The following is a 22041-nucleotide window of genomic DNA, read 5'->3' as shown; positions in this document are numbered from 1 at the left end:
TTACTTGTAGTCTCTGACTCTGGGTAATTACACCCATTTCTGGTCAGGTTCTAGCTCTACAGTGGGGAGAAAATGGTATCAATTAATGAATTAAATGGAATTAGCTAGTCCCAGATCCATACTAGCAAAGGAGTATTGTAGTGAGAATTATTTACACATTTATGCATGTAGAGTAACTTAAACCGCTTACTTTCCTGCCCCAAATCCAAATATACAGATTGTCAATACTCCAACAAAGACATGTTTTTCAACAAAATATTTGTTGCTGTGAAAAATTTAGCTTATGCAATAATCATTAAACATCCAATGTCCAAAAATAAATTTACATTGCATAGTCTTAATAGTATGTGTGTCTAACACATCATTTAGAGTTGAACGGATTCTAACTACACTGTGCATGTAGACATTGGATTTGACATTTTTTTTAAGAATTAAGTCATTTGCGTTAGTCAACAACCAGTTTAAGTAGGCTGAACACATTTGATTTGAATAAATGAATTGACACAGCAGTCCAATCGTATGGCCCAACCAACATATCGTCCGATTAAGCACCAATAACGTTCTTTGAAATTAAGAAAGAAAAACGCATTCATTGAAGGGTGAATATATTTTCACAGCACTGTCTGGTCCCATCAGTTATCACACTGAAGAAGTTTGTGTTGGCACAGTTGTATCATGTGCGACTGCACTGCAAACTTGAGTTGAATACAACAATCTCCTTTTACAATCTTTTCCCTTTCAACAAACTAGGAGTGCAAATATCAAATTTAAGTTTTTTAGTCATTGAAACACAGGTTGCATAGTGTAAAAATGGCAAACATTAGCGTCAAACCATTAACGCCTAGCGATACACCAGCAACCAAGTCACTAATGTTGTCAGCCGAGATGTCTCCGCGTATCAAGCAGCCAATGTGAAAGCATGAACATCAAGTTAATTTGTTTCATCAGGGCAGATGGAAGGTACATGCACAATATCTCCAATCTAGCTCAACTCAACTCAAAATGTAACCCGTGACCGTTTAAGTCATTGATGGCATACAGCATTTCTTTTTTTGCAATGTGTGTGAACTGGTCATTTGCCAACATACTTTTGTTCCAATACAACACATTTTGCATATTTTTCTTTAAAATCATTTAATCTCCAAGAGCATTTTTAATTCTCGTAAGGCAAGTTCTCTAAAAGAGGTTCATTTAGGATATTTTTAAATTTTATTTAATATCAGATTTTTAGATTTTATTTTAAAACAGTTTGTTTTATATATTTGTCACTTTGTGCCGTGACACTATTCATTTTGTTACTCTAATGATTAAAGTGGAAAATTATTACTGTGCTGACTATGTAGTGTCGTTTCCCTAAAACTATTGAAATATTTTAGCTTGGTTTTGGATAGGCACAATTTTCATATCAGTCTTGCCCTACTAAATAGTTTGGTTTGGTGCATATTTTCTTGAATTCAGAAGTTCACAGGATCCCACCCCCAGCCAAGTGGGTTACCTCTCGGCCTCAGTATCCAGAATTGTAATTAGAACTAATTGTTCTTGTCAACACACAATAAAAAGATTAGATTTATTATGAACTGTACATAAACACTGTGCAGACGGCACACTCTCTACTGTACATGACAGGCCAAAATGTACAGAGAATTTTTTTGAGTTGGGTAACATAAAAAGAAGTTAAAAAGGATATCCAGAGTCAACAAATAGCTGCTATAATGAGGGAACTACCCCCCTCAATTTTTCTGTTATATTAAAATGAAATTGCTCGACGAAATGTCTTCACTGCCTTTTGGTGTGGCATTTCTGAACAAATGCCTCAAATTCAGGTCCTCAAATGCAGTAGTAACAACATATGAAGATATTAAAATACAAACTAAAATGTGCAGCCAAAAAAGTACGGAAACTTCAGTTTTTATACAGTAAGAAAAAAAGAAATAAAATGGCTGCTTGCTGTTTGTTGAAGAAGTTAATGTTACTAAAACATTCGACTACTCTTGTGTACTTAATGATGGAAGAAAGGAAACTGGCACCAGATGGGGTCGGCTGGAGGTGGCAAGGATTAGGAACGTCTGTCTTTTGACCTTTCTTTGGAACGGTTCCTCCCCCTGTCGTAATCCGAGTCTCTCCTGTGTCTGTGTCTATCCCGGTGGCGGCTGCTGTGCTCGTCGCTATGGCGACTATCTTTCCGGGAGTGGTGTTCGCTGTGGTGACGGCTCCGGCTGTCGTGGCTCCGGCTGTCGTGGCTCCGGCTGTCGTGGCTGCGCCGGCGACTGCTCTTCCCTCGACTCCTTTCCCGGCTCCGACTCCGACTGTGACTCCTGCTTCTGCTCCTGCCTCGACTCCTGCTCCTGCTCCGACTCCTACTCCTGCTCCTGCTCCTGCTCCTGCTCCGGGTTCGAGTTCGAGTTCGAGTTCGACTGCGGCTCCGGCGGTGGTGCTTCCTGCGGTTTCGGTCGTGGTCTCGGTCCTTTTCACGGTGCCGGCTTTTCCTCTCCCGGTGCGACTCGCTGTGGCGTCTCTGTCTGTGGCGGTCACTGCTGCCCTCCCTCTTGTGGTCATCCTCGGAATGGCGAGGCTGCCTCTCCCAGGGGTCGCTGTACCGCCGGTCCGGTGCACTCTCCTCCTTGGCAGCCAGGGTCGGCGGTTTGGATGACTTGAGGAAGCAGGGGGCCTCGAACGGCACCGTTGATGGAGGGGTGAGGGGGGATGGCTGTGGGGAGGGGAAGCTCGCTAGCGGTGGGACGGGGCGAGACCACGTCATGGTGTGATTCTGAACATGGGGCTCCGCTTGGGGGAATACGAGAGGGGGGCTGCCAGGGTAGCCCAGGCTGGGTGGCACAGGCTGCCGCAGGGGCTTGAAAGGGGGTATAGCCGCGGTCTGCACTGGGAACCGGGGCGAGGGTGGTGCGTGGTAGATAAACGGGGGTGACCCCGTGCGGGGAGGGGGGAAGCCAGGCACCAGCGGTCTGAGACCCCCCTGAGGGACCACGGCAGGCGGGGTTGGGAAGAGCGGTGCGCTTGAGCGCACCAATCCACAGCGTTCGGTGTTGCTGAATGACGACACTGTGCTAATGCTCTGGATGTCTTCTATGGGCCGGTACTCCTGCTTGGGCATGGTGGGCGCCGGCTGGGGAACGCATGGCTTCTCCTCATTAGGCTCAGGGCAGCTAAAGGCCTGCGAGCGCTCCTGTACACCTAAAAGCACCTTCTCCGGCACCTTCTCTTCGTCCTGCCCCTGACTGTTATCAACAGAACCGCTATCTGCAGGACCACCCTGTTTTTCCTGTTTGTCTAACGGGGAGCTGTTTTTCAGCATTCCCCCTTCCGGTTGTCTAAGGTCCTTAGTGGGACTGGGGATGCTGACAGGGCCTGGGTGGCTGTCTTTAGGCGGGGTGGTGGGCGTTACCACTGTAGTTGTGTGGACGGGTGCCACTGGGCGCCATTTGGCTTTTTCGCACGCTGACCCCAGCAAGAGGGTGGGGGCATCTGCTGGGTCTTTAGCGGCCGGGGGTTGGGGAAGGTTGGCCAGGAAGGCCTCTGTGGAAACGTCCGATGGCTTGTCTTTCAGAGAGACCGCTGGGGTAGGGACCTCCTTCCCTGGGGATACAGTGGAAGTCGGCTTCTTTTCTGTACTGGACGTTTCCACATCCAGTGGTTTGACTTTCAGAGATACCGTTGTGGTAGGGACAGTGCCGGTCTCCTTCCGTGGGGATATGCTGGTATTCCACTTTTCATTTGTGCTGGATGTCTGCTCGTCTGGTGGCTTGACTTGCAGAGAGACCTTTGGGGTAGGGACACTCCCGAAGGTTGTGCCCTCGTTCCCAGAAGATACGCTGGAGGTCTGCTTCTCGTCTGTGCAGGACGACAGCACGTCCGTTGGCCTGTCTTTTAGAGTGACCGTTGGGGTAGGGACAGTCCCGGCCTCCTTCCGTGGGGATACGCCGGTGTTCTGCTTTTCGTTTGTGCTGAACGGCTGCACGCCTGGGGGCTTAAACGTCAGCGAGACCATTGGGTTCGGAACACGCCCAGAGGTTGTGCCCTCCTTCCCCGGGGATACGCTGGAGGTCTGCTTCTCGTCTGAGCCGGATGGCTGCTGCTCGGATTTTGGCGATTTCGGCTCCTTCTTCTTTATGACGAAGCGGTCGAGCCTGGGCCCGTTGGGGGCGGGGCTCTTGTTAGGAACGGGTTCATGGCCTGTGCCGTCGGAAGCAGCAGCAGTCACCCGCTTGTGTGCATCCTTCTCCGCGTCACTTGGCGGAACCTCGTTCGCCGCTGACGGAGGCTTGTCCGCCGCATCCTGAGAGGGTGCCGATTGGCCCTCTCCCCCAACCAGCACCCCGGGAAGAAAACGCAGCGGCTTTATCGGCTCCTGCAGGCTACCCTCTGTGGTCAAGGAGGACTCCTCTTCAATGGCCCCTTTTCCGGCCTCCTCCTGAGCAGACTGTGGCACGGCAGTTTCCCCCGGACGCTCCTCACTCCGAGAGTCTAACCTGTCACCCTCCCTGTCCTCAACAATTGCAGAAGTGGTATCCCCCTTGACCTTGTTCTCCGGAACTAGCTTTGGAACAGAAGTTTCTGGAACGTCCATGGGCAGAATGCAGCTGTAGTCCCTTCTGACCCTCTGCCGAATGATCAACCCCAAAAGCAGGTTGGAACGGTTGGCCTCTAATCCTGTGGAAATCACAGGAAGACAGAAGTTTAATATTCAAAAACTGAATTCTGAATGCCTTTCCCAAGCTTATCTGTACCTCATATAACAGGTCTCACCATCAATTTCTGAGTAAATAGAAGGTCAAAACTAGGCCCAAGGCAGACCAGAAGGATTAAGGATCATCTTTCAACTCCCAAGTGTTTCAGGTAGAATCTGGATTCTGGATCACAATCAGTTTCTAACACATTCACACCACATACGATTAATTTGACCAACCAATCTGAGCAACTTGGCGACTGAGCGACAGAAGCTGACAGAGAAAAGTTGTCTGTGGTTGTCCTCTAAGAGGACACAATGAGAAGCTCTTGCCCCTTATTCAACCAAATTGCTCAGTGTGTGAATGTGGGTTAAGGGAATACATTACATAATAATTGTCCATTAATAATTAGTAATAATAAAAAGTAATTTTGTCAATGTCATGTTACTTTTTTTTTCTTTTTTTTCTCAATCTGAAGAATTTCACGGGCCCACCTGCCCTCAGGACGATCACAGGTACAGTGGCTTCAGAAAGTATTCAGACCTCTTCACTTTTTGCACACTTCATTGTGTTCTACATTAAATTTTAAATGGATTAAATTTTAATTTTGCCAATAAATCTCCATAACACATAATGACAAAGTGAAAACAACTCAAGACATTTTTTTACATTTATTCAAAATCAAAAACTGAAATGTCTCATTGACACAAGTATTCAGGGCCTTTGCTGTGGCACTCCAAATTGTGGTCAGGAGTATCCAATTTGCTTTAATTATCATTGAGATGCATCTAGAATGTGATTGGAGCCCACCTGTAGCAAATTGAATAGATTGGACATAGTTTAGAAAGGAACACACCTCTGTCTCACAATTAAAAAATGGCAAATAACGTGTGCCAAAAAGTGAAGGAGTCTAAATACTGAAGCCACTGTATGTCCCTGTCCCAGGCTCAAAACTGGTTTCAAATGAGCAAAGTGCGGTCAGTGTGGTGGTTACCTGGGCCGTCAAAGGGAACCAGCTGATGAGGGATCTTTTCGGCAGCGCCCAAAGGAACGAGATAGGTGTCCTTCACCTGCTTGGTGTTGTTCGCCACGACACCGTATCGCCTGCGGCTGCTGAAATAGGCATACAGCAGGGTGTATGCAATCTCATCCTCCTCCGTCGCGGGGGAAAACCGAATCAAACACACCTCCTGAAAAAGTACAAATACAGGAACTTAGCAATGCAACTTTACGTCTAGTACTACTGAAGTGCATTTGGATGAACCTGATATTAAAATATTTTACAGCTGAAAAGACAGACTGGCTATGTGATTCAGAGACAGACTGGCTATGTGATTCAGAGACGGACTGGCTATGTGATTCAGAGACAGACTGGCTATGTGATTCAGGGACAGACTGGCTATGTGATTCAGAGACAGACTGGCTATGTGATTCAGAAACAGACTGGCTATGTGATTCAGAGTGAACATCTCACCTTGGTTCCTGAGGCACGGATCTTCTCCACATAATCCCAGACCGTCTGCGGAGAGATCCTCCCCCCGACTTGGATGCTGTCAGGCAGATCCTAGCGGAGGAAAAGCACATCAAGCCTCAGTCCATATCCAGCCATTAATCTCATTACATGTACATTAAAGGAGCACTGTCACGCTTTTTTAATTTGAGTGTATTTGGATTAAATTATGTGTGTAGGCATTTTTAAAATCACTGTCAGTATAGCAGTTTCCTAGATACGGGGCAAAACATCTAAAAACAAACAGGACACTGGACGTGTTTGGCTTGACTCTCCAGCCCATGTTACCTGGAAGGTAACAGGAAGTCAAACTTCACCCAAATGCAGAGACTGGTTTATAGACGGCCACCCATCCAGGTGATCACATGACAATCCCGGGAAAATATGGTAACATTAGTAAACAGCAACCTAACTTGCCTTGGTCGGCCTGAGCAATATGACAGACAGCTCTGACTTCACTGAGTTACGGCACGGCTCCACTACAGCCATCAATGTGAGCAATCACCATCAGCCATAATTTTAACATTCTACTATACTCTGGTTCAGTTGTAACCGGCTAATTTAGCTTCAGCTAGCTAAATTACAGATTGTGATGATCTAGCCGACGTGAATAGCCACCCACTTTATAATTTGTGTGGAGTTAAATAAGAAAAAACGAGCATAACATCTACATTTCTCATTAAAATCAATTCACTATATGGGAATGAACCTCTGCGATTCTCTAACTTTGATGCTACCATTGAACGTGACACAATGGCTACAGTAGAGGCACTGTCATTAATTACAATGGATTCGTTCCCTCAGCGTCCGATGTCTGACGGCGATTGCTGATGTGCCCTTACAGGACAAGCTTTTCGATTTTGACGAAGAAATAAAACCTTACAGTTTTGAGGCTTTGTGAGGATTGCCTCAATCTGGATCTCTTATTTATTGCACATTTAATAAATTAGTGACGGACTTGAAAGCAACAAATTAAAATGGTGAGCATTTGGGCCGCAAATAATGTACAATAACAGCAGTTTAAAATTCCTGAGCTGAGGTATAAACCATTTTCCATTCAATCGAACATGAGTTATAAAATGGATTCACACCATTTTGCAGATCTCAGCATCCCTTACCTCAGTGAGGTTGTCCAGGACACCTGAAACCGGATACACAGCTGTGACGAACTTGGCCACGGACGGCATGTTGACGAAGCCTTTCCACAGAGAGTCCAAACGGGCCAGGAACGCAGCCTCGTCCTGCCTGCCCTTGGGACTGTTGGACCTGGAACAGACCCGGCCCACTGGGCTTAGATCGGATGCCATGCAAAAGGACTAAAACACAGATTTCCCCCAGTAGCTGCCGACCAAAATCATTAAGCTTCTAATAGGACATGAAACAGGGCTGTATGGGTGAGAACCACAGGGGAACTACTGACCAACTATACTGTCAGTCTTGTAAGAGGAAATGTACACAAGACTTTTGACCCCTGTGAAACCCTGACAAGCCAATTAGAATATGTAGTGTATTCTAACATATGGTGAATGGTAGAAAGAGAAAAGCAGTTCTGGAGTGCAGTTTTTTTTTTTTTTAAAGGAAGGAGTAGCAACTCTTGTAGTTTAAACTTACACGTTGAACAGCTTCGACCATTTCCCTCTGGGGGCACTCTTTTGGATGTAAAAGGTAAATCCATTTTGACAAATTGATATAAAACTTTAAAGGAGACTCACGATCCATCTAACAAGGACAGGACGCTGGGGTTGGACAGACACGCCTCAAGGGTGGTGAGTGACAGCTCTTCCAGCTGGGTGGGGGGGACTTCGGGGCGGAGCTCGGCATCGATGCCCGACTGCCTGCGCACCACGGTGGTGGCCACTTTGACCACCTTAGTGCTGGCATCCTCCGCAGGCGGAGCCATCCGGCCTGTAGGGAGAGAAACGTCCTCTTGAATAACCTTTTCCTTCCTGTTCATGTAACCCATTCAGTTCCAAGAGTGCCATTTGGCACTCTCGACCTTCTCTCAACCAAAGCCAAAACCCCTTAGGATTTGGGTGGAGACACGTCATATCAGGCTTGGGACTGAAAGGGTTAAAGCAGAGTGTCCCATCCTATTCAGAAAGGGCCGGTGAGGGTACACATTTTTGTTCAGGCCCAGAGACTTGCTTCTACTTACCAAAGTCTAGATTGAAGACCACGTTCATCAGATGAAGTGGGCATTATAGCGTTGGGTGCGTGTTATTGGATAAAACTAACTAACACGCCTGAATCCAACAATCTCAAAACATGCAGCCAAACCACCTGCAACCTTTTGCCTTTGCGGTTACCTGTGCAGATCTTGCAGTTGAGGTCAAACAGGTGTGTTTTGTGCTGGCCAGTCGTGTCCTTGATGCCCTCCGACTCAGCCTCCTCAGGGACTTCCTTGGCCTTGGGCTCTTCCACTGATCTGGGAACAGCTTCCGTCTGAAAAAAAGGTAATTAGCAAGCAGTTAGCAAACCTGAACCCATTCGCAAAAAAGCACCGGATCTAGTTGCCATTAATGTAATGATGAATATTACAAACCAACAATATGGGTTTATTTAGGTCTGTTGTATCAGGATGAGCTGCGTTGGATATCTAAAACTTGGCAAATTTCAATGAAACCATCTGGATGTATAGACAGCACCCTGGATCACTGGAAATGCATCTCAATTTCATTTTTGAATGACCCCTTGAAAACAATGTTGAATTATAATTTTCTTTTTTAACAATGTTGACACTGCACCCCAGAATACTTTTCTTTTAAATTGGTCAATGCGCTAGTTTTCGTTCCAAACAATTACCTTTGTTTTAGTTTCATGACAGGCTCACTGCTGTACTTGAGCACAGAAAAATCGTTCTGATACACTTGCAGTCTGTGGATGTAGCTGTTGCTCATGAACAAATGTCAGATCGCGATATGATTGCGAGAATGAAATAATTAAGAGCAGTAGTAGGCACAAAATCCTGAAATTGATTTGCCCTTGTTGTGCAACCCTGGTTTACAAATACAGGTTTTTTAGCCTTGTAACTTTAACCAAATAAACTGAAGATGATGAGGCTGAGCTTCCTCTTACCACCACAGTGGTTTCCGACTGTTTGACGGGCTCCTGGCTCTCGATCTCGATTTCTCCTTTGTGGGTGATTTTGGTGATGGGGCGCCTCTCCACCTCCCTCTGCTCCTTCTCAATCATCTCAATTGTCTGCAGAGGGGAAAAAAGTATGTTGCTCAATTATTAATGTACATGGCATTCAACTCATCTGTCTAAAGCAGGGGCTTCCAATCTTGCCCAAAAAGCTACTGGTGCGGGAGCAGATTGTTTTAGCTTAGCGCAGTACCATGACACCTGATGTACACAAAGGTCTTGATTGAATTAATTAATTAGTTGGGTTGGTTGGTTGTTGCAGTGCAGGGCTAAAACAAACCCACACTGGGCCTTTATGGATAACATTGGACACCCCTAGTCTTGAATTATGCTTAAAGGAATAGTTGTCTGGGATTTTGATATAATTTCAGTTGTATTCTATGTTTGGTTGGCCCAGACAGTTTTTGTGCACAAGGAAGGATTTTGTCAGTACTTAGTGAAGTTTCTGACAACCTGCAGGCTTTCCTATGATAACAAACACTGACAGCCCTACACCTGCCATAAAGCTGTCATAAACATCCTTCACTGCACACTTAAAACTGTATGGGCCAATCGAGCACAGTTTTAAACTAAACTTAACTAGGCTTGCTGCGTGTCAGTCGTGTTTGGGCTGTGAAAGAGGAACTCACATGTCGATTCTCCCTCTGCCTCCAGGCTGCCAGCTCTTTTGAAGCTAACTCCTCTGGACTCATCCGGATCAGATGGTGTGGAGAAATCTCCCCTTTTAGAACACGCTTAAACAGCACCTGAAAAAGTGTGTTTCAAAGATCACAGATTCCTTTATTCAGTTTTTTATGTTTATCTTATTATTTCGGAGCTTCCGTACTTATGTGGCAGGCACGCACTTACGTTGTTTTTGGCATCGTTGAGGTTGAAGATCAGGCTTCGATATTTACTCTTGTATTTGCTGTCAGTGTCCCGGAAGAATGCAAACAGCTCCTTCTCCGTTTTCGACGCCACGCTCATCGCTCTCTCAGACGACACTTTCAAATCGGACTCCTTCAGTCTGAAAAGAAAGACATCCATCTGTGAGAGCGCAGCCTCAATCTTTGTGCAAGCAAATCCAAGTGAGGTTCTTCAAAATAAAAACTTGTATCGTCTCTACACCCACAGAATAGCAACAGATCATCTACTAAAACTCCCAGACCAGCTACAGCTATAACCACACTAAACACCAAGAGCAGCTACAGCCACAACCAAGTGAAAACTAACCAAACTTGTAACAGCACCACGGTAACAGAACCACTGTAACATCACCACGGTAACAAAACACTGAACACTGCAACAACACCCCTGGAACAGTACACTGTAACAGCACCCCTCTAACAGTACACTGTACCAGCACACTGTAAAAGAACACTAAGAAAACATTGTGACTCTGGAATGGCACCCTTGTAACAGAATATTGTAACAGCAGCTCTGTAACACTGTAAAATAATCTCTAACACCACACCAGGGTTTCAGTCATGCACAAACATAACCATGTGACGATTTCTTAAGGACCATAGATTTTTATGAATAAAAGAGCACTGTGAAGATAAAAGCGGTCGGTGAACGAGTTACCGTTTCACAAGGATATCCTTCAGAGTGTCGCGCACATTCCTCCGGATTTGCTCCACAGAAGGCTTCTTGGAGACAGTGGGCGAGGACTTGATCTTCTTCACCTCCTGCTTCTCATGTGCTCCTAAGGAAAGAGACCAAGAGTCTGTACTAGCCAACCCACACAAACTAGAGCCAGAACTACAACCATAACCACACTAAAACTCCCAGAGCTGATAGATCCATAACCACACTATAACACCCAGAGCTGATAGATCCATAACCACACTATAACACCCAGAGCTATTACAGCCATAACCACACTAAAACTCCCAGAGCTGTTACAGCCCTAACCACACTAAAACCCAGACCTGTTACAGCTATAACCACACTAACATCCAGACCTGTTACAGCTATAACCACACTAACATCCAGACCAGTTAGATCCATAACAACACTAAAACAACCAGACATGCTAAAGCTATCACCACACTAAAACTCCCAGACCTGTTACAGCCATAACCAGGCTAACACCCAGCCCTTTCACAGCCACAAATATCTGTACAGTAGAGGGACAACACAACTGATAGCTGCAAAAGCTTATGACTGCATTTGGATAATTTCATGGACACGAACAGCAATTCTAAAAATATGCACAGTACCTTTGCTAAAAAGAATGAAATTGGTCAGTTAATAATGGTTTATCATCTTTGTGGATTAACTCCCAGCAGTGGCTGGTCGGACGTCTGGAGCTCAGAGGAAGTAAATTTTGGGTACCAGTTTTCGGTGCCGAGTCCCCAGGTGCCTGCGAGACCTTTGCTGCCTGGCCGCCCTTCTGGTCCGAAACCAACGCCATCTTGCCCTCCATGTCACGAACTTCAGCCGATGGTTTTCTCTCCACAGAGTCCTGGATGAGAGCGTGATAGCCAATCAGCACAGCTTGCTTTCAGCCAAGTACAAGTACACGGGTGGAGGGGTGTTCTCACCCGAAAATTACTGAGATACAATGACACAGACACAAATGCAAAGTGGCGATTCCGCAAAATATCCACTATTTTCTGTTCATAACAGAATGGAGATGGACACAATAGCTGTGACTAATACAGAAATCCAGTTTTTAACATTACTCATGGAATTCATAAAGTTGAACAAACCTTCAGTAACATGGGGAATAAGCTACACATTGTCTTTAGCTCAGTCAGCCAAAAAGGAAAATGTACTGGCACAACCGATCTCTGTTACACAGAGGCACTATATTTCTAGATACATTTTAATTACAGGCAAATATCTCCAACTGAGAATCTTCTTCAGCAAAAGCTATGACAAAATATTCCCCCACAAGAAAAAGACAGATATCAAATTATAGCAGGGGCTCGGTTGCAACCAGTTATTAGGTTTGACATATAAAGCCAGTTTCCTCCACACACTCCCTGAATAGTTCAACAGAAGCCCGTAATGTTGAACAGAACCCTTTTCAAAGCCCAATATGAAGTGGCTCCACCACTGGCTTCAGTTGAGAAAACTGAAATTTAGAAGGGTTTTAATAAGTGCTCAAAGAATATTATATCAGTCATTTTGATTGGTTAAAAAAGGTATATGGCACTCTTGGGATTTTACAGTAGTTACACTTGAGTGCCAGGACTGAAAGGTTATAGGATATATGCAGTTATTCTTTCCTCCACACATTTATGAACACAACACTTCAACAACAGAAGCCCATAATGTAAAAATGGGCGAGGCGCAGTGACAGGTATAAAGCGACCAGACGGGGACGTTCACCTTTTTGATGAGCCGCACTCCCGCCGTCGCCGGGGTCGAAGGCTCCTTTCGGTCGTTTCCGACCGGCTTGCAGATGGCGGCGTGTCCCGGCCTGGGGGGCGCGCCCTCGGTCCTGGGGGGGCCCTCGACGGGGGCCGCGCCCTTGCGGTCCTCCTCGGCGCAGCACTTCAGACACACGTACTCCTGGTCCTCCTGCTCCATCTGCTGGGCCTTGGCCAGGTCCAGCCCCACACAGTCCCCGTGAAACCAGTCATCACAGCGGCCACAGCCCACCATCAACCTGCGCACCGTTTCACTGGAGTGAGCATCCTTCTTTCCCTCTTACAACCACGCTATGAGCCTTTTACTTTCTTTACAGATCAAATTGAGAAAAGTAAATGTAGCTACAAGACTCTAGAAGTCGCTTTCAGGTACGCTGCGACTGAGGTATGTATGCACCTACAGTCGGGAGTGCTTTAAAATGGCAGCGGGGTACGTGAGCGCCGTTCCCCCGGGGGGAGGGCACAGGTGCACTGCTCACACACTGCCGTTAGCTGTGCATTTAAGGAGCCGGAGAGCAGGTGGTGTTAAGCCGGGGGAGAGGGGACAAGTCGCTATGGAAACAGCTTTCGAGTGAGGGCGCCGTCAATAAGGGCAGGCATGCATTATACGACTTTCTCAGGGTTACAACGTTCGGAGTCGTCACGCTTTGCAATACCAGACTGTGACAACTGATCGGATGATCGCAGACTATACGGGCACCTGACCAGAGCTGAAAAACGGAACCACCTCCTGATTGGTCCACGGGAATAGAAACACAGGACCAGCTAGCGAGACCTCTCGCACCTGACAAGTTCAAACAAAATTTTTTGGACAAAACAATCGGGAGCTCGTAAGCCAGTCGGATTGGCTTGGAATGGTATCTCACGCCTAGCAAGTAGCGACGTTAAGACCTAATGTTTTTCTTACGATTTACTCCTGATCTGAAAAGAACAATCGGGATCATGCAAGTCACATAGTGTACGCCTGCATTACATGAAGAGCAACCAGAAAGGACAGCATTGAATTTTAAGTGCATTTCCAAGAACATCTGAAACTTAAATGCTCAAGTGCTCACAAAGCTTAAGATATTTTTTCTGAGGCATATCACAACCTGAAGGCCATGCTGGCATGAAAAGGCCCACAATAGTACCCCTGGAGCAGTAGCCCTGTGTGTGGAGATCTTTCTCCAGCAGGAACACTAAGCATCGGGACCAGGGAGCTGTCCTACCTGTTGGTGTGGGGTTTCTTGCAGAAGCCGCAGTGCTTGCTGGGGTCCCAGGACGCCTCGCTCTCGGGCACCTCCTCCTCCGGCGCCGCCTCCTTGGCTGGGGGAGGAGGAGCGTTGTCGGGGATGAAGAGCTCCGGCTCGTCCAGGGAGAGGCTGCGGGAGCTCCTGCTCCGGTTCTTCTGGGCTCCCTTGTCACCCTTCCTGTGTCCCGCCTTCTCCGCCCGGTGCTTCTCCTGCTCCGAGTCCTCAGAGGCCTCCTTCTGATGGGGCCCTGGCTTCAGGGCCTGGACGGTGGGGTGGGGCGCACAGGGCCCGGGGGAGGGTTTGGGGGCAGCTGGTGGTGGCCCACGGGGCTCGCCGAGACCAGAGGTGATGGGTGGCAGGGGCCTTTTGGCAACTGCGTCCCTTTCCTTGGGTGCCGGCAGTTTGGTAGTCCTGCTGGGCGTGGCCCCTGCACCTCCGAGTGTCCTCTCAGGGGGCTTGTGTGTTTTAGCAGGCGGGTGGGTCTGCAGGCGCTCTCCTCGCCTCTTCAGGGCTCGCTTCCCGTCAGGGGCCGGCAGGTTTCGGACAGCATCGTCTCTCCCGGTCTTCCCGGGCCGGGGATGTCTGGGCCACTCCGCCCCGGCTGGCACCATCCGCTTCCGCCCGCCAGGGAAGCCTGCGGGCCCCGATTTGAGCCGCCGCTTCACCCGAGGACCTCGCTCCTCTTTAGCCACACTGGGGGCCACTTCCCCGCCACCAACTCGGTCCCCTCCGGTATCAGGCTCTCCACCCCCACCCGGGGGGACTTTCACATCCCCCATTTCCCCGTTGGCTTTGGCTTCTGTGGGGATTTTCTCAGTCGACACCTCGTTGCCCGGCAGCGACCCGTTGCCTTGTTGGACCTCGTTGGGGTTGACGAACGGTCCCAGCTGCTCGGTAGAGTCCCCGACAGCCGCACGCGGGGGTTGAGATGTCACACCCGGTTCGCTGCTGAACTCCACCTCCCCTGTGCTGGCTGAGCTCTCCGGAAAACAGGGGGGCTCCGCTGCGTCCCCTTCAGCCTCTGCAGTGGCCTGGGAAGGTCCTGGGAGCAGCTCGATCTTGTAGCCCCCCACGGTGACGGTGAGCCGCCTCAGCACCACCACGGGGTTCATGTACCACGGCAGGTTCTTGCCGCTGAAGGCTCCCCTCCCCAGAGAGAGCCCCTGCCTCCACCCCCCCCTCGCTCGTTTCCCTGGCACCGCTCTGTTTGCCCCTCGCCTACCGCGGTTGCCACGGGTGCCGGGGGTTCTGTCAACTTCTGGCATCGAATGGGCGGCCTTTACCCACGCTGCAAAGAGGGAAATCAGCTATCAGGAAAAAATGTGCTTTTAGTGCTTAAACGTTAAACCCTTAACAATTATAAAACTGCAGGGGAAATATGAGCAAAATAGCTGCTGTATACAAAAGGAGCACAACACAATTAAAGCTTAATAATAAAAAGTTTCAGGTTTGACCCTGTCAGTCCCAAGAGCTCCACAAGCGTAACTACCCTAAAATCTCAAACAGGCCAAATGGTAAATCTCAACCAATCAAAATAACTTATTAAAACTGTATTAAATTCTCTCAACTTTCTCAACCAAACCAAAACCCCTTGGGATTTGGGTGGAACCACTTCATATTGGGCTTGGGACTAAAATGGTAAAATGACAACCAGCATTTGAGGTTTAAGACACTGGTCTGCCCCAACACACCTGTTTTCAATTTTACAGTTTATTACGGTGAAGAAATCCAGAAGGTAGCTGGAAGTCTGGCACTGACCTCGCGCGGTTAGTGGAGATGCACTTCGGGCCCTTCCTCTTCCTCTTCCCCTTCCCCTTCCCCGTCCCCGTCCTCGTCCTCGTCCTCGTCCTCGCCCTCCTCCTCCCCTTCCCCTGGCCACTCCCTGCCCTCTGCCCGTTCCACGCCCCCTGCTCCCACCTCTTCCTCTCCGACCGACAGGAAGCCGGCCGCCCTGGCCCCGCCTCATGACTGCCAAACCCAAAATAAATCACACGTTTCACAGGTCAGCATAGATAAGCAACATTCAGGCCCAACATAAAAACACATTCATATAGTGCTAAAGTTTGAGCACCCCTGATCCAAACAAGCAAAGCATGTTCAGTTTTCTGATTTTGTTGCGAAAATAAATAACTAAAAATAACTAAAATAAAATAAAAATAAATAAATAACAGCAGAGAACAAACTAAACGCAAGATATTTATCAACATACTAGTAGACAATGGGCCTCATGCAAGAACATTTTCGTATTCTTATCCAAAACTTTTTTGTAAGGAGGGCTCTTAAGATTGAGTCACATTCTATTCAACAAACGCTTCAGAAAACTGTCCATCATAACTAGGAAAACATGTTAAATTCCGCTGTTTGTAAATCAGCGCACGTTCATGATAATTATGAATTCTCACATTTGACAACCAAAAATGCCATACAAGGCTAGGTGTGAGTCATACCATTTGGAAGATTTATTCAGAACATTATCAGAAAATAAGAAAAATAACTATGAGTTTGGAGATGAAGTTGTAGCGACAATAGGACTACAAGTCCGCAGAACGCAGAACGCAACTACAATACCTGTGACTTAGGACTTTCTGTTGTACTGTAATTCAACACTGTGGGAGGGGCATAGCTGGCAATACGATTATTAAAGGGTGAAACATTTTCTAATCTCTCTCTTTTTCAAACTCTCTTCGAACACGCGTCTTCAAACCATCCACAAACTCTCTGTCCAGAATCAACTTTCTCTTGACCTGCATCTCTTGTGAAGCACTGGGAAGGCCACAAGCATTCATTTATTTATTTTGTAACTGAAACATGCATTCAAGGCTGTAAGAATCAGTAGCCAGTCAGGACTTGAGTCCAAGTTTTTTGTAGAGTGCTAAAACTTTTATATTATTTTACTTTCATTTCATTACTTGTGTTGCTATTGAACACATTTCAAGACTGTACATTGTTGTCAGATTCTTTGTAAGACTCTTGTGGTAAATGGTTGGCATTTATATAGCGCCTTTATCCAAAGCACTGAGGTGGTTAAAATCTAAGTACATACATACATATATATTCATGAACAATGCCATTTAAATCTTTTCTCATATATTCTTGTTGAATGGCTTAGCATAATGTAATAGGCCATGAGAAGTCCGTTGTTTAGAGCTCAGAGATGGGCAAAGTCAACAAAGTGGGTACCAGGCTTACATTTGTTGGTGTGGGCGGCATGACCTGGGCATGGACAGGCTGTCATGTTGACAGGGCATAGTCTGAAGACCGGAGATGATGGTGTGATTGTAGCTACAATATGACCCATTAAGCACACTGAAATACTGTAAATATTACGACATTCGGTCCCCTTTAAATAAGGTGTAAAACAAACAGTATTTTCTTTTAAAGACCCTAGAAATTACTAAAATGTTTTTGTTTTTTTCCTTTCTTCCTCGGAAAGTGACACCCTGTGCTCGAACAAAGATCAGAACAGGTTTCAACCACCCAATGCATACAGGTATCTAAGACGCAAAACCACCAGGAAGCAAAAGACAAGGTAGCCTACCTGCAGCTTGGCAGTTGGCATTGTCGTTGTCCAAGTCATGATACTGGGCACTGGCGGATCCAAACATGGGGTCCTTGTCACTGAGCATGTTCCTTAATGAGTCTTCCAGGTGGCCGTGACCTGTCCCCGCCTCATTACTGGCTTCTCTCTCCAAACCCTGCCTGGGCAACAAGGCCTCGTCCAACTGGTCAGTGGGAATTAAGTGGTTAAAGGTGTCGACTTTATCCATGAACTCCGTCTCCTCTCCGTCAACTCTCCTGAAATAAAGCAACGCAGGTTACCATCATTCTACAAACACCTTCCGTAAAGCTCTTCCGCAAAGAGTTCTTCTGAAACACTGTCTGAAGCCTGCAAGCAGCAGGAATCCACATAAATACATGAGTTGCCTTTCAGTTTTGAGTTGAACATTGACTGAGTTGAACCACGTTCCATGAAGGAAGAAAAACTTTCAATCACACTTCCACATCCCCAGGTCACTGGGCATATCATAGACCATAACCAATAAGCTGACGAACACCTGCATAAAATGTACACCTGTGCACCTCCTCTCTCTCACCATATCACAAAAAAAGCATTTTACAGTAATCTTTGGCTTATGTTCCCAAACATATGCCAAACTTATGTGAGGGACGCTTGGGCAGAAAAGACATACGAGGTGGTATCATATCAACTGGAATGAGAAAAAACCTTGTGAGGCTGATAACTAAGTTCTGGGTGTTCATATGAATCAGCCTGCAATTCAATGTGCACGCACGCATGCACACACAGAATTCATATTTTAATCAGGAGCACAAAACAGCACTGGCAGTACTTTCTACTCCACCAAGCATAAGCATTTTGAATATTTTGCAAGCACACAACACTTCAACATGTATGTGAGATATATATCTCAATAAAGTCAATATAAATCAAATTAATGATTAAATGACTAATACACAGTCTTTATATTACACCTGCAAATGAGTGCGGACAGCGGGCAAATAAATCGCATTTCACAAAATATATAATTTAAGATTTTGTGTAAACATACCTAAGGTAATAGGGACAGCTAGATTTAAAAGTAGCGGTCAGTAGTAAAGACTTTTGTGACCACAGGGCAACCGTGGTTCCTTGAATATAATTACCATGGTGTAATTCAGGGCGTGCCCATTCGCGAGTTGAAATAAAATGTAGTTGAACGGATAATCACATTTCATGTACAGCTGTGGTGATTGCAACAGATCAATAGATGCAACAAGTGTGTGTTCACGTTAGGCAAGCAAATACATTTATCTTTCCAGGCAATACATTTTTACAACAAAGTTAAGAAAACGTTGGCTCCTGTTTGGGTGCCAAACAACGAGGAGTGATCAAAGTCACTCAAACTACCTGTTTATTTACACCACAAAAAGACAGTTTAGCGAACGGTTTTTTATTTTCTACGGATGCAACGCGGAAATGGGCGCGTTTGGGATTTTGTTCATTCATTGATATTCCTGATTGGACCTTATCCTCCCGATCTTCTTCACCTGCAGTTGTGGTCAAGCCGCCAAAACACAACCTCGTGTTAGTCTCAACCCAACATTAACTAGCTAACTAGAGTTAGCTCAGTGAAATAACCATCATAGGTGTATTGACATGTAACTTTATAGCAATGGCCTATATCCATTTATTCTGCCATTTGCCATATTGTAGTGTACAAATATCTATGCATCGTTTATATTATATTCAGCAATGCTCATCTCCGATATCATCTCCGAGTCAGTCTTGATATAAACTAACGTTAGCTATGCAACTTCATGTATAGCTAACGCTTAGTTTTAGCAACATATTTTTGATGCATAAACTTTTGGTGTTTTACTTGCGCGAGTGAATCGACACATGGCTAACACTGATTACTAGTTGAAATGTTATTTTTTTAAACTAGTCGTGTAAATAGCTTGTTAAGACACTTCCCTGTAAAATACTAGCTTACGTTAGCTGTACAAATGGCTAAGAATTCCACACAGCCAACTAGGCAACATTTGCTAGCTAGACAGTGTTGCTGCTACTGAGGCCTCTTAAACTTACTTGATAGTAATGGCAAACGAACTCAACGTTAAAAACACGAAAGCAATGAAAAAGAAGGTGTTTGCATATTTAAGGAATCGGTTTAAAGAAAATGACACGAGCAAACCGTTGTTGCTAAGCTATGCAACAACGAAGAGCTTACGTTGGTCATTTAAAACCAACCATGTGATGGTTCGCTTACATTAGCTAGGTAGCTATGTAGGCTAGATTGGGCAGGCCTCACAACAGTTTTAGCTTTAGCTAGCCAGTCAAAATTGCATCACAGCCCCTGCCTACAATTCACTATTCAATGCACAAAGCAATATTTAACAAATTCACAGAGAAACGAATATCATGGGAGTAACCCAAACACATAAAGCCCATAAGATAGGAAAGCCTGTAATTAGCGTTAGCTACCGAGGTAGGCCTTGAGTTTGTTTGCACCAACAGAAACACGCACAGCCATGATCACGCCCCCTTGCACTTAGCTACCCACAAGTATATCAGGGGAACGTAACCCCAATTCTTTACACATTGCACATTTAACTTATTTTACACGCTTCTTTTACCTTCCTCGTCTCGTGCCGAAGTCACCAAACTACTTGTACGCACATTAAGTTGCCCTGGTTTCACATTGTCCCAGAACAATTCAGTTTCCCTACGCCACCATTCGGAGCAACTGCAGCCATTCGGTTTCAGCAGCAGCGCCTCGCATCACGTGACCGGTGTTTACCGCTTGGGTCCAAGCAGGGGCAAAGTGAACTGAGGCGGTCCCATTACAGTTCATTGCACGTCTCATTTGCTGACCAAAAGTCCTCTACTGCTCTCATAAACTGGCAAGTGCAAGCACTATTTTGCCACGATCCGGTAAGCACATAGCATGAATGGCATTTGGTAGCGAGACGTCCTGATTTACGTTTCGTTAGTTTTGTGCGTTGTGAAACATATTTTTGACACACATCAAAGTGTATTTTTATTTGTGGATTTTCGTCGATTCAATCGTTGTAATGTCACACACGTAATGAAAAATAAACGCTTGAACTCTGAGGGTGTCGAGCGTGCTACATGGCCTGCCGCCTTGCACGCTCTACGATCCCAGCACCCTGCTGGCCTTTTTCGTCCAGCATATGTGTGCACTGTAGATCCCGACTGACTTCAATCACCCTCTGGACGACATCTTTTTAAAAAATTAAACACGTTCCGATTGTGTTCCTCTCAGAAATTAATACCGGTCTTAAATCTTGTTTTCCTTATGCAGGGCTTTACAGGTCAGGTTTCCACCTGCATTTGATTTGTATCGTCTTAGTTATTCTTGCAGGACTGCTATGTTGCTAGCAACCAGTGTCACAACAGAAGAAGCAACACTCCTGCCAAATTTAGTGAGAATTAAGGTGGCTACATAAAGCTGCACTCATTTGGGTTACTGCTGTTGTCCCTAGGTGGAGGCTATCCTCTTTGTGACTCCAGATTATTGGGTCCTTGGAAATTTGAGCCAGGGAGGAGTTGGGACACAGCAGTCGTAGCCGTGCTTTATTGTCCATTGACACGGGAGGCAATGGAAGACTGCCTCTCTAAACTGTCACTCAATTTCATTCATTGGTGTCGCTTTTGCGAGATCCTTACCTAAACTCTTACCTGCACACACATTCTGGCCTTCTTGTGTTATTCTTTGTTTTCCACAGCTGATACAACACAAAATGTTCACAGACGTAAAGTTGTTTCAACAACTCTTTGTAATTCAGCATTTTCTCAGCATATTTTACTACAGAAAACCAATAATTTCAGGTAATCGGGGTTTAAAGGTTATAACAACGCCCGTCAGTTGTTTCTACCTGATCGCTCAAAAGTTTGACTATTCTTGGATATGCTATTGGTCTAGTTCAACATGTCACAACACTGCTTAAAACTATAGGAATGTATTTAGCTTCGTGGATTTCTACATTTTATTAATTCGCGAGGTTGAGTTTGAGCTTTTTCCCTGTCATTGAATCCTACTTGACCCAAATCCTTCAGTAAATATTATCCCAGCGGTGAGTGTTGCTGATAATGAAATTGTAAACTAATGAGGCTTAAATGTAGCAAATATAGGCAAGCTAGTTCTGGAAGATGGTCAACTGTGTTAAGATTGCATGAAAAGGTATGAACATGTATGCATTTATTGTTTAGTGAACTGGAGAATAGTAATACGAGGACAAATTCAGCAGATGCATTTTTTAAATCACATTTTGTCCAATAGCCATGGAAAGCCATCTCATGTGCCAACAGAAGTTCCACTTTTGAACTCTGTAATATCCCAGGGGTTTCCAGTCTTATCTCAAAAGGGCTAGTATGGATGCAGGTTTTTGTTTTAGCTCAGCACTATACCTGGTTCAACTACTTCATTAATCATCAATAAAAACCTTTATCATTATAATCAAGTGGCTGAGCTAAAACAAAAAACTGCTTTTCGGAAAAGTTTGAACACCCCTAATATTCTAGTCTGGGAAGCATCTTTTCTTTTTCTTTTCCTAAAGCATTAATAAGTGATGTTAAATTATTGATGTAT

At 45.7% G+C, this 22041-nt stretch overlaps 1 protein-coding gene across 2 annotated transcripts; it reads right to left on the bottom strand.

Moving 5' to 3' along the window:
* Positions 1–1553: 1553 nt before the first annotated feature.
* LOC133118098 (PHD finger protein 3-like) lies at positions 1554–20269 on the bottom strand. 2 transcript variants are annotated; one of them, XM_061227825.1, is made up of 16 exons: positions 20066–20269; positions 17469–17725; positions 15689–15898; positions 13907–15218; positions 12658–12937; positions 11656–11785; positions 10903–11023; positions 10189–10345; positions 9969–10085; positions 9271–9396; positions 8502–8637; positions 7908–8100; positions 7314–7461; positions 6160–6249; positions 5680–5875; positions 1554–4668 (listed from the first exon to the last, which is right to left on the bottom strand). In XM_061227825.1, the coding sequence occupies exons 2-16, from the start codon at positions 17695–17697 to the stop codon at positions 2057–2059; spliced, it is 6057 nt and encodes a 2018-aa protein (XP_061083809.1). In that variant the 5' UTR covers positions 17698–17725; positions 20066–20269; the 3' UTR covers positions 1554–2056. The 2 variants fall into 2 exon arrangements, with proteins under 2 accessions (XP_061083809.1, XP_061083810.1); XM_061227826.1 differs by lacking the exon at positions 20066–20269 and adding an exon at positions 19914–19968.
* Between the last annotated feature and the right edge of the window lie 1772 nt (positions 20270–22041).

The sequence above is a fragment of the Conger conger genome, chromosome 18, assembly GCF_963514075.1.
Source record: "Conger conger chromosome 18, fConCon1.1, whole genome shotgun sequence".
Classification (NCBI taxonomy): Eukaryota; Metazoa; Chordata; class Actinopteri; order Anguilliformes; family Congridae; genus Conger; species Conger conger.
The sequence above is the reverse complement of the archived record's forward strand: the minus strand, read 5'-3'. Positions and strand labels throughout refer to the sequence as shown.

Bases quoted from the DNA above. Each gene is read 5' to 3' on its own strand.
- LOC133118098 (XM_061227825.1), bottom strand. From the start codon at position 17,697: ATGGATAAAGTCGACACCTTTAACCACTTAATTCCCACTGACCAGTTG. The intron at 15,219-15,688 runs GTCAGTGCCAGA...CCCTCTTTGCAG, and splicing joins ATCTCCACTAACCGCGCGAG to CGTGGGTAAAGGCCGCCCAT. The intron at 11,024-11,655 runs GTACCCAAAATT...CTCTTTCCTTAG, and splicing joins GGACTCGGCACCGAAAACTG to GAGCACATGAGAAGCAGGAG.